We start from the raw sequence: 13,066 nt of genomic DNA on the forward strand, positions 1-13,066 counted from the left end.
GGGCACAGATATTTTGAGGGCTGACTTTCCCTTTACCCTCCATTTTATTCTTGGAGTTATGCCTTGTATGGGTTATCCTCTTGTGTTTGCTATTCTGCAGCTGTATAATTCAGAAGCAAAATAGGGGTTGATATTTTTATATTCTTTGGTGAATCTTCTGTTTCACTGTTTATAGATGAAAGGTAAAATAATTTCTGAATCACAGATCAGAGAAGGGGACTCCTTACTTTATGCTAATTTTTTTGGAATTTAAATAATGTACATATGTGTAATTTGACTTTTTAAGGTAGATGATACTATCAAGATTGCAGAGGCTCTTTTATCTGACTTGTCAGGATTTCGATGTTTCCATCGAAGTGCCGAAGATCTCTTAGACCAGCTTAAACTATATGAACAGGAACAATTTGATGATTGGTCCAGGGATATTCAATCAGGTTTATCTGATTCCAGATCTGGTTTGTGGTAAGTATAGATATATTAAACTGTAAAATCCAAAACCATATGTTATTAATCCAAATACCCAGAGGGAATTAATTATCTTTTTCCTGTCTCCAAACTTGCTACTCCTCCTCTATTTTTTTTTGTTTTTGATCATCAACTTTTAATTCATTAAGGCTGGAAACTTTGATGATTTAGTTAACTGCCTCCCTCTTATTTCTCTTGTCTGTTCCCCAGAATTATGGATTCCCATTTTAGGATTAGTCTTTCCCCATGTTTTTTTGTTATTGGTATTCATATATGTTTTTCTACCTGTTTACATTAATATTATATGCACACGCACACATACACTTTAAACAATGTTGCAGTTTTGTAAAATTGTATTATTTTTAAACTCCTTGAGACGGAGTATTTCTTCATGGTGCTCCACATAATACGGCTTTGGTAAATATTTATTGAGCTATATTGAATGTATAAATGAGTTAACCTTATTAATTCTAACGGGGATTTAAATCTATAATTCTGGCTCTGGAGGAAAAATAGAGGAAACTGAAGGGTGTTAGGGCATAATGATTATAACTTTATGCCATTTAGCTCTTTCTCCTTCTACTTTGAGCCTAAAACATGAGAGATACTCCAGGCAAGAAAAACAAAAAACAAAAAAAAAACAGTGCTTTAGCCAACTAATTTTGGAAAATTTGCATACTTTATCATTAGAGCTTCAGTGGAGGTCCACTAGCATGGTTGCATACCAACGGTCTGAGATCTGCTGTTAGTAAGTTTGTTTAACTTTGTTCCTTCCACACAGCGTTTCTCATTAGGCTTTGAAACCCCCTCCTCCTGCCCTTTTTTTTTTTTTAGACCTATTTTTTGTCCATAGAATCATCAGTGGGTTTTTGGACATATTTTGGGAAATGCTGGTATATACAAACTAACTTTGAAGATCAATCCTGAATAAAGGCAAAAAGAGTCACCATAATAGTTTACTGACATGATTTATTTGTATATAGGAAAATTTGGGCTAAATCATCATTTTAAGCCATTTTAAAGTGTTCTACTTTTTATTATATTTTGTTTTATGTGCTATTAAGTAAGCTGAATACTTTTGTTCTTTGCTTTTCATTGTTACCTTCTAATACCTGCAATTTTTCTTAATTGTGAGGGTGATTTGAAATAATGAGGCTGGGTGTGGTGGCTCATGCCTGTAATCCCAGTACTTTGGGAGGCCAAGGTGGGAGGATCACTTGAACCCCAGGAGTTTGAGACCAGCCTGAGCAACATGGCGAAATCCTGTCTCTACAAAAGACAAATTAGCCGAACATAGTGGCTTGCCTGTTGTCCCAGTTACTCAGGAGACTGAGATGGGAGGAATCCTTGAGCTCAGGGAAGTCAAGGCTGTAGTGAGCCATGATCGCTGTACTGCACTCCAGTCTGGGTGTTGGAGCAAGACCCTGTCTCAAAAAAAAAAAAAAAAAAAAAAAAAAAGCAGCATTATGTAAACCTAATCCTAAAGGAAGGTGATGAAAGCATAATACCTGTTGCTGAATTTAGTTCAGCATTTTTACAATCCATTCTGATTTGAGTTCCCCAAAGTAATATTTGCTATTATAGCCTTTACAAGAAACACAAAAAAGGACAATTATTAGGTAGTGAAACAAAGGGTAGAAGAATGAAACGTTTTAATATCTCTACTCCTACCATTTTGATATTCCTTATTATTGATGTTTTAATAAAAGTACTAAAGAAGCAAGTACACTGATTTTTTTAAAAATCAAAGATACCTTTAGAAAATGAATCAGAATTTTTTCTTTGTGGTGGATATGATGTCAATTTTGAGTTTTAGCTGGAAGTTAAGAGATTGATTTTTCTTACTTTAAAACTGCTTGGTTGAAATATTAATGTGATGATACATTTTGGATATTGCAGTTTGTTTCCAAAATCTGAATTGTGAAATAATATACGGAAAAAACCCACAACTTAAAAGCTATAATTAAAAAGTTTTTTTTTAAACTCTGAGCTAATATTAGATGTACAGAAAAGTTGTAAAAACTATTGTGTTTATTAGTCAAAACAGTGAGAACATGAAACTTAACAGGTTATTTATTTTGTTTTATAGTATTGAGGCTAGTAGTCGAATTATGGAATTGGATTCTAATGATGGATCACTAAAAGTGCATTATTCAGATCGTTTGGTGATTCTTCTGAGAGAAGTTCGTCAGCTCTCTGCACTTGGCTTTGTTATTCCTGCCAAAATACAGCAAGTTGCAAACATTGCACAGAAATTCTGCAAGCAAGCAATTATTCTTAAACAAGTATGAAATTACATTTTTTGAATACCTGCCTATTTGGAGTTCATTACATTAAACTAGAATATGCTAAAGGCTTTTTTAAAAAATTCATTTTGGCTAATAGAATAGCACTGCTAGCTGTGAAATTATGCTTTGCTAAATGAGTCCATTACAAAATTTGCTTTGTAACCTATAAGGAATTTATTAAATTGTTATTGTTTATTGCTTTTCACTCTAAAAAGCATTTGGAAAATAGTGTTATTCTTCCTTCTTTTGTTTCATGTTACTTGCATGGGTTTTTTTTTTTTAATTTTTAATTTTTTTATTTTTTATTATTATACTTTAGGTTTTAGGGTACATGTGCACAATGTGCAGGTTTGTTATATATGTATCCATGTGCCATGTTGTTTTGCTGCACCCATTAACTCGTCATTTAGCATTAGGTATTATCTCCTAATGCTGTCCCTCCCCACTCCCCCCACCCCACAACAGTCCCCGGAGTGTGATGTTCCCTTTCCTGTGTCCATGAGTTCTCATTGTTCAGTTCCCACCTATGAGTGAGAACATGCGGTGTTTGGTTTTTTGTCCTTGTGATAGTTTACTGAGAATGATGTTTTCCAGTTTCAGCCATGTCCCTACAAAGGACATGAACTCATCATTTTTTATGGCTGCATAGTATTCCATGGTGTATATGTGCCACATTTTCTTAATCCAGTCTATTGTTGTTGGACATTTGGGTTGGTTCCAACTCTTTGCTATTGTGAATAGTGCCTCAATAAACATACGTGTGCATGTGTCTTTGTAGCAGCATGATTTATATAGTCCTTTGGGTATATACCCAGTAATGGGATGGCTGGGTCAAATGGTATTTCTAGTTCTAGATCCCTGAGGAATTGCCACACTGACATCTACAATGGTTGAACTAGTTTACAGTCCCACCAACAGTGTAAAAGTGTTCCTATTTCTCCACATCCTCTCCAGCACCTGTTGTTTCCTGACTTTTTAATGATGGCCATTCTAACTGGCGTGAGATCGTATCTCATTGTGGCTTTGATTTGCATTTCTCTGATGGCCAGTGATGATGAGCATTTTTGCATGTGTTTTTTGGCTGTATAAATGTCTTCTTTTGAGAAGTGTCTGTTCATGTCCTTTGCCCACTTTTTGATGGGGTTGTTTGTTTTTTTCTTGTAAATTTGTTTGAGTTCATTGTAGATTCTGGATATTAGCCCTTTGTCAGATGAGTAGGTTGCAAAAATTTTCTCCCATTCCGTAGGTTGCCTGTTCCCTCTGATGGTAGCTTCTTTTGCTGTGCAGAAGCTCTTTAGTTTAATGAGATCCCATTTGTCAATTTTGGCTTTTGTTGCCATTGCTTTTGGTGTTTTAGACATGAAGTCCTTGCCCACGCCTGTGTCCTGAATGGTATTGCCTAGGTTTTCTTGTAGAATTTTAATGGTTTTAGGTCTAACATGTAAGTCTTTAATCCATCTTGAATTAATTTTTGTATAAGGTGTAAGGAAGGGATCCAGTTTCAGCTTTCTACATATGGCTAGCCAGTTTTCCCAGCACCATTTATTAAATAGGGAATCCTTTCCCCATTTCTTGTTTTTGTCAGGTTTGTCAAAGATCAGATAGTTGTAGATATGCGGCATTATTTCTGAGGGCTCTGTTCTGTTCCATTGATCTATGTCTCTGTTGTGGTACCAGTACCATGCTGTTTTGGTTACTGTAGCCTTGTAGTATAGTTTGAAGTCAGTTAGCGTGATGCCTCCAGCTTTGTTCTTTCGGCTTAGGATTGACTTGGCGATGTGGGCTCTTTTTTGGTTCCATATGAACTTTAAAGTAGTTTTTTCCAATTCTGTGAAGAAAGTCATTGGTAGCTTGATGGGGATGGCATTGAATCTATAAATTACCTTGGGCAGTATGGCCATTTTCACGATATTGATTCTTCCAACCCATGAGCATGGAATGTTCTTCCATTTGTTTGTATCCTCTTTGATTTCATTGAGCAGTGGTTTGTAGTTCTCCTTGAAGAGGTCCTTCACATCCCTTGTAAGTTGGATTCCTAGGTATTTTATTCTCTTTGAAGCAATTGTGAATGGGAGTTCACTCATGATTTGGCTCTCTGTTTGTCTGTGATTGGTGTACAACAATGGTTGTGATTTTTGTACATTAATTTTGTATCCTGAGACTTTGCTGAAGTTGCTAATCAGCTTAAGGAGATTTTGAGCTGAGATGATGGGGTTTTCTAGATATACAATCATGTCATCTGCAAACAGGGACAATTTGACTTCCTCTTTTCCTAATCGAATACCCTTTATTTCCTTCTCCTGCCTGATTGCCCTGGCCAGAACTTCCAGCACTATGTTGAATAGGAGTGGTGAGAGAGGGCATCCCTGTCTTGTGCCAGTTTTCAAAGGGAATGCTTCCAGTTTTTGCCCATTCAGGATGATATTGGCTGTGGGTTTGTCATAGATAGCTCTTATTATTTTGAGATACATCCCATCAATACCTAATTTATTGAGAGTTTTTAGCATGAAGGGTTGTTGAATTTTGTCAAAGGCCTTTTCTGCATCTATTGAGATAATCATGTGGTTTTTGTCTTTGGTTCTGTTTGTATGCTGGATTACATTTATTGATTTGTGTATGTTGAACCAACCTTGCCTCCCAGGGATGAAGCCCACTTGATTATGGTGTATAAGCTTTTTGATGTGCTGCTGGATTCGGTTTGCCAGTATTTTATTGAGAATTTTTGCATCAATGTTCATCAAGGATATTGGTCTGAAATTCTCTTTTTTGGTTATGTCTCTGCCAGGCTTTGGTATCAGGACGATGCTGGCTTCATAAAATGTGTTAGGGAGGATTCCCTCTTTTTCTATTGATTGGAATAGTTTCAGAAGGAATGGTACCAGTTCCTCCTTGTACTTCTGGTAGAATTCGGCTGTGAATCCATCAGGTCCTGGACTGTTTTTGGTTGGTAAGCTATTGATTATTGCCACAATTTCAGGACCTGTTATTGGTCTATTCAGAGATTCAACTTCTTCCTGGTTTAGTCTTGGGAGGGTGTATTTGTCGAGGAATTTATCCATTTCTTCTAGATTTTCTAGTTTATTTGCATAGAGGTGTTTGTAGTATTCTCTGATGGTAGATTGTATTTCTGTGGGATCCATGGTGATATCCCCTTTTTCATTTTTTATTGCATCTATTTGATTCTTCTCTCTTTTCTTCTTTATTAGTCTTGCTAGTGGTCTATCAATTTTGTTGATCTTTTCAAAAAACCAGCTCCTGGATTCATTAATTTTTTGAAGGGTTTTTTGTGTCTGTATTTCCTTCAATTCTGCTCTGATTTTAGTTATTTCTTGCCTTCTGCTAGCTTTTGAATGTGTTTGCTCTTGCTTTTCTAGTTCTTTTAATTGTGATGTTAGGGTGTCAATTTTGGATCTTTCCTGCTTTCTCTTGTGGGCATTTAGTGCTATAAATTTCCCTCTACACACTGCTTTGAATGTGTCCCAGAGATTCTGGTATGTTGTGTCTTTGTTCTCGTTGGTTTCAAAGAACATCTTTATTTCTGCCTTCATTTCGTTATGTACCCCGTAGTCATTCAGGAGCAGGTTGTTCAGTTTCCATGTAGTTGAGCGGTTTTGTGTGAGTTTCTTAATCCTGAGTTCTAGTTTGATTGCACTGTGGTCTGAGAGACAGTTTGTTATAATTTCTGTTCTTTTACATTTGCTGAGGAGAACTTTACTTCCAACTATGTGGTCAATTTTGGAATAGGTGTGGTGTGGTGCTGAAAAAAATGTATATTCTGTTGATTTGGGGTGGAGAGTTCTGTAGATGTCTATTAGGTCCACTTTGTGCAGAGCTAAGTTCAATTCCTGGATATCCTTGTTAACATTCTGTCTCATTGATCTGTCTAATGTTGACAGTGGGGTGTTAAAATCTCCCATTATTATTGTGTGGGAGTTTTAGTCCCTTTGTAGGTCACTCAGGACTTGCTTTATGAATCTGGGTGCTCCTGTGTTGGGTGCATATATATTTAGGATAGTTAGCTCTTCTTGTTGAATTGATCCCTTTACCATTATGTAATGGCCTTCTTTGTCTCTTTGGACCTTTGTTGGTTTAAAGTCTATTTTATCAGAGACGAGGATTGCAACCCCTGCCTGTTTTTGTTTTCCATTTGCTTGATAGATCTTCCTCCATACCTTTATTTTGAGTCTATATGTGTCTCTGCACGTGAGATTGGTTTCCTGAATACAGCACACTGATGGGTCCTGACTCCTTATCCAGTTTGCCAGTCTGTATCTCTTAATTGGAGCATTTAGCCCATTTACATTTAAAGTTAATATTGTTATGTGTGAATCTGATCCTGTCATTATGATGTTACTTGGTTATTTTGCTCGTTAGTTGATGCAGTTTCTTCCTAGCCTCGATGGTCTTTACAATTTGGCATGTTTTTGCAGCGCTGGTGCCGGTTCTTTCTTTCCATGTTTAGTGCTTCCTTCAGCAGCTCTTTTAGGGCAAGCCTGGTGGTCACAAAATCACTCAGCGTTTGCTTGTCTGTAAAGTATTTTATTTCTGCTTCACTTATGGAGCTTAGTTTGGCTGGATATGAAATTCTGGGTTGAAAATTCTTTTCTTTAAGAATGTTGAATATCAGCCCCCACTCTCTTCTGGCTTGTAGAGTTTCTGCCAAGAGATCAGCTGTTAGTCTGATGGGCTTCCCTTTGTGGGTAACCCGACCTTTCTGTCTGGCTGCCCTTAACATTTTTTCCTTCATTTCAACTTTGGTGAATCTTACAATTATATGTGTTGGAGTTGCTCTTCTCGAGGAGTATCTTTGTGGCATTCTCTGTATTTCCTGAATCTGAATGTTGGCCTGGCTTGCTAGATTGGGGAAGTTCTCCTGGATAATATCTAGCAGAGTGTTTTCCAACTTGGTTCCATTCTCCCCGCCATTTTCAGGTACACCAATCAGACGTAGGTTTGGTCTTTTCACATAGTCCCAAATTTCTTGGAGGCTTTGTTCATTTCTTTTTATTCTTTTTTCTCTAAACTTCCCTTCTCACTTCACTTCATTCATTTCATCTTCCATCACCAATACCTTTTCTTCCAGTTGATTGCATCTGCTACCGAGGCTTTTGCAATCTTCGCATAGTTCTCGATACTTGGCTTTCAGCTCCATCAGCTCCTTTAAGCCCTTCTCTCCATTGGTTATTCTAGTTATCCATTCGTCTAATTTTTTTCAAAGTTTTTAACTTCTTTACTATTGTTTTGAATTTCCTCCTGTAGCTCGGAGTAGTTTGATCGTCTGAAGCCTTCTTCTCTCACCTCATCAAAGTCATCCTCCGTCCAGCTTTGTTCTGTTGCTGGTGAGGAACTGCGTTCCTTTGGAGGAGAAGAGGTGCTCTGCTTTTTAGAGTTTCCAGTTTTTCTGCTGTTTTTTCCCCATCTTTGTGGTTTTATCTACTTTTGGTCTTTGATGATGGTGATGTACAGATGGGTTTTTGGTGTGGATGTCCTTTCTGTTTCTTAGTTTTCCTTCTACCAGACAGGACCCTCAGCTGCAGGTCTGTTGGAGTTTACTAGAGGTCCACTCCAGACCCTGTTTGGCTGGGTGTCAGCAGCGGTGGCTGCAGAACAGCGGATTTTCGTGAGACCACAAATTCAGCTGTCTGATAGTTCCTCTGGAAGTTTTGTCTCAGAGGAGTACCTGGCCGAGTGAGGTGTCAGTCTGTCCCTACTGGGGGGGTGCCTCCCAGTTAGGCTGCTTGGGGGTGAGGGACCCACTTTAGGAGGCAGTCTGTCCGTTCTCAGATCTCCTGCTGCGTGCTGGGAGAACCACTACTCTCTTCAAAGCTGTCAGTCAGACAGGGACATTTAAGTCTGCAGAGGTTCCTGCTGAATTTTTGTTTGTCTGTGCCCTGCCCCCACAGGTGGAACCTACAGAGGCAGGCAGGCCTCCTTGAGCTGTGGTGGGCTCCACCCAGTTCGAGCTTCCTGGCTGATTTGTTTACCTAAGCAAGCCTGGGCAATGGCGGGTGCCCCTCCCCCAGCCTCGCTGCCGCCTTGCAGCTTGATCTCAGACTGCTGTGCTAGCAATCAGCGAGACTCCATGGGGATAGGACCCTCCGAGCCAGGTGCGGGACACAATCTCCTAGTGTGCCATTTTCCAGGCCCGTTGGAAAAGCACAGTATTAGGGTGGGACTGACCCAATTTTCCAGGTGCCATCTGTTACCCCTTTCTTTGACTAGGAGAGGGAACTCCCTGACCTCTTGCGCTTCCAGAGTGAGGCAATGCCTCGCCCTGCTTCGGCTCGCGCACAGTGTGCTTCACGGACTGTCCTGCACCCACTGTTTGGCGCTCCCTAGTGAGATGAAACCAGTACCTCAAACAGAAATGCAGAAATCACCCGTCTTCTCTTTCGCTCATGCTGGGAGCTGTAGACCGGAGCTGTTCCTATTTGGCCATCTTGGCTCCGAAAACTCTTGCATGGGTTTTAAAGGACCTTCTAATTAAGGAGTCCTCTGCCTGCCTTCTAGGAGCAGTGTCTTAAAGAATTATCAGGTTGATGAATGGTTTCTGTTTCTAGTCATTTTCTCAGTCTACCTAAGAGCACATTGCCATAATTTCACTTGTCTAAAAATCAACTATTATCAGCTCACAGTCTAGCTCCATAATGTGGCATACAAGGCCCTTCTTAATCATGACCCAACTAAACTGACTGGTTTTGGCCTTTACTACTTATGCACTTCCCTGTCATACTGTACCCTATGCTTCAGTAATATAAAACTTTGCTTTTATCTGAACATGTCTCCATGCGTTGAAATCTGTTCTCTGATTGGAAACTCAGTGTGATTGTTTAATTTCCAATTCACAAGTCTCACTTTCTCTGTTGTGTCTTTCTTTAGTTGATTTTTATTCTTTGGGCAGTGTGAAAATCACTATTGTAATACTTCTCATATTGTATCTGATTTTTTTCATTTTTTCTTTGACTTGATTATTATATTTCAGATGGCAGGAACAGTATCTTGTATATTTGGTCTTTCATTTATTCTTTTATTCAACAAAGATTCATTGAGCGTCTACTCTGTCAGGCATAGCGTAGTGAGGATATAAAAATGAATACATTACTATCATAGTCAGGCACGGAATTTCTTAGCCTCTTTACTTTTGATAGTTTGGACCAATTCTGTTTTTAGGGGGCTGTGTTTTGCTTTGTATGTTTTTTATTGGCATTCCTGTCCTGCACCTAGTATATCCAGTAGCATCTGCTTAGTGCTGCCAATCAAAAATGTCTCTAGACATTGCCAAATGTTCCCTGAGGTATACTCTGCTTTGGTTGAGAATCACTGGTCTAGTGGGAGAGAGCAAACTAAACACTGAGTGCTCATTAAATACCAGGCCTTGTGGTAGATGCTTTCATTATGTTATTTTTAATTAATTCCCCATTGTACCACTGATCTAATTGGGGATCAGATGTTTAACAAAGTTTTCCCAGTTTCACATAGATAGTAAGTTATGAAGCTGGGATTTGATAAATTACTGACTCTAGAACTCATATTTTTTTTTTTTTTTTTTTTTTTGAGATGGAGTCTCGCTCTATCGCCCAGGCTAGAGTGCAGTGGTGCCTTCTCAGCTCACCGCAAACTCCACCTCCTGGGTTCATGCCATTCTCCTGTGTCAGCCTCCTGAGTAGCTGGGACTATAGGGGCCCGCCACCATGCCCAGCTAATTTTTTTTGTACTTTTAGTAGAACTAGGGTTTCACCGTTTTAGCCAGTATGGTCTTGATCTGACCTCGTGATCCGCCTGCCTTGGCCTCCCAAAGTGCTGGGATTACAGGTGTGAGCCACTGCACCCGGCCTATTTGTTTCATTTCAATATAGTAAGGAACAAGTAGATCAATATTTAATGTATTATAAGTACTATATTACAGATGTTTAGGAAGTCCTGTGAAAGCATAGAGATAGGAAGTTTCCATTCTTTTCCTAGGTAGGGATAGAAGTAGTAGCAGGTAAGTCTTTTCAGAGGCATGATTGATGTGAGTCTGGAAGAGTGTACATATATTTTTCTCAAGTACACAGAGGGTTGGGTGATCATTTCAGTCCGTGCGACTACTTAAAAGCAGAGAGGCTTGCTTACTTTAATATGATAAGTATTTAGTCTGACACAATAGGAGCTCAAAAAATCAATGATCATAGGTATTCGTATTTACCCTGGAAGAACAATTGGGAAAATCTATTTATATATGCCTTTATTTCTGAGCAGATATTTAGCTGGAATAGGGTGTATAAAGCAGAATGTTGGATAGGTAGCAATATGGCTAGATTGTAACAGAATATATCCTACTCTATTGCTTCTGGTTTTCTTGATTGTACTTTGTCTGGGCCTATTTTTGTGGTACAGAATAAGTAGAGTGGGTTTTCCCCACCAAATAAAGTATATTTTTACATGTATTAGTGGAAAGAAGAGGATCTCTATAAAATTAGTTAAGAAATATTTTTTAAGCATCTACTATGTGCCAAGAATTTTGTGAGGTGCTGGGGACACAGATATTAAGTTTCCTTAAACACCTTAGACTCTGCCCAGGGTGTCCACTTGGTCTTATTCCCTGAACCGCCCCTTTTTCCACCAACACAGTTAACAGTGTCCTCCTTCATCCAACATTGTTCCTTGTAGGATCTCTATTTATTAATTAATTCAACAAGCATTTATTGAGTGCTTGCTGTTTGCTTGGCTCTGTTCTTAGAGCTGTCATTCCAGTTGGAGAGGCAGATAACAAACACATAAATATATAATGCAATGTTAGGCAGTGATAGTGATAAATGCCTTGAAGAAGAATAAAACAATAAAGATATTGTGACAAAGACTGCTATTTTATACTGACTGGTCAGGTTAGGTATGCCTTGATGAAGAGGTAATGTTTGAGAAGAGACAGGACATAAAGCAGGCAAAAGAACCGTGCAAATGTCTAGAGGAAGACTATTCCAGGGAGAGGGAATGGCAGATGCAGAATTCTAGAAGGAAGCCTCACTTGTTAGGTGAGAATAATAGTAAAAAGGCCAGTCTGGCTCATTCTTTAGTATATTGGGAGACAATTTGAAAGTTTTTAGGTAATAGTTTTGGGATTTTTGGGTTTTATTCTCAAGTATGTTGGGAAGTCATTAGGTTTTGTAGGCAAGAGGTGTGATATATGTTTAAAGAAGACCACTCTGGCTGCTTTCAACAGATTATAGGAGGCCATGATTGGAAGCAGAGAGACCAGTTAGGAAATCTGTTGCACTGGTCTTTCCCAGAGATGAGAGTGTGTGGATTGGGATGCAATTGATGGGGGTTGAGGAAAGTGGTTGGATTCAAGATACATTTTGAGAGTATAGGCAATAGGCTTTTGCTGATGTGGAATATGAGAGAAGCATTAAGGATATCTCAAAGAATTTTTGGTTTGAGACAAGAATAAATTATTGTGGCATATACTTAAAAAAGAAGGAGCAGATTTGGAGAAGTGCAGGAATTAAGAATTTAGTTTTTTAACACTTCACATGCTTCAATGAGTTAGTTCCTTCTTTCCTATGAGATTATGAACTTGATTCCAGGGACAACGTTTTATAATCTATGTTTAATCAGACCTCAGGACATGCCTTGGCAAATTGTAGGAACTTAACACTTACTTGTTGATTGTGTATATTAATCACATGAACAAATGCCTTATTGGAGATGAAAAACCAATTTTCTGTTTAAATTTTAGGATTGAGAAAAGTTAGTATTTTCATTCAAACAAAAATAAAAAAATTAAAAATGAAGTTATTAATGATTACTAATTGGACTTTTACTTTGTAGGTGGCACATTTTTATAATTCTATTGATCAACAAATGATTCAAAGTCAGAGGCCGATGATGTTACAATCTGCTTTAGCATTTGAACAGATAATTAAGGTAAATGGGCTTTTAATTTTATTATAATTAGATTTTACATGTGAAGTGTTTAATTCTTAATTTTCTGTTGCTCCCTTCAGCTTAACATATCAAATGACCTAGATTTTGTTTTGCTTCCAGGGATTTCCTTCACTCTTAACAAGTAAAATTATTTTTTCCAACTGTAGGTTTAAGTGGTTAGAATATTTCATATATTTTGGTACTGATTTTGATCAATTGCATTGATATAGATAGAAAATGATTTGTATGATGTTATATTCATTTATCCTCTGAAGTTTGAGGTCCTTATACACAAGGTTCCTTAGACCTTTTCCACCACCTCCCAATTTTGTAATGTAAGATTTATTTCCTTTTTATTTGTGGTTATTTAAATGTCCATATATAAGAAATTAGGAGCCCAGGTGTGGTGG

The 13,066-nt window shown here is 38.1% G+C and overlaps 1 protein-coding gene across 4 annotated transcripts in view; it reads left to right on the forward strand.

Moving 5' to 3' along the window:
* The window catches only part of DYNC2H1 (dynein cytoplasmic 2 heavy chain 1), a 388,044-nt gene that overhangs the window by 13,306 nt on the left and 361,672 nt on the right, over window positions 1-13,066 (forward strand). For all 4 annotated transcript variants that reach the window (XM_032167257.2, XM_032167258.2, XM_058446233.1 and 1 more), the window contains exons 11-13: window positions 287-462; window positions 2,555-2,750; window positions 12,561-12,656. In XM_032167257.2, coding sequence (XP_032023148.1) covers window positions 287-462; window positions 2,555-2,750; window positions 12,561-12,656 — 468 coding nt within the window. The remainder of the gene's footprint in view (window positions 1-286; window positions 463-2,554; window positions 2,751-12,560; window positions 12,657-13,066) is intronic.

This window comes from Hylobates moloch, unplaced genomic scaffold (assembly GCF_009828535.3).
Source record: "Hylobates moloch isolate HMO894 unplaced genomic scaffold, HMol_V3 SCAFFOLD_11, whole genome shotgun sequence".
In the NCBI taxonomy this organism is placed as follows: Eukaryota; Metazoa; Chordata; class Mammalia; order Primates; family Hylobatidae; genus Hylobates; species Hylobates moloch.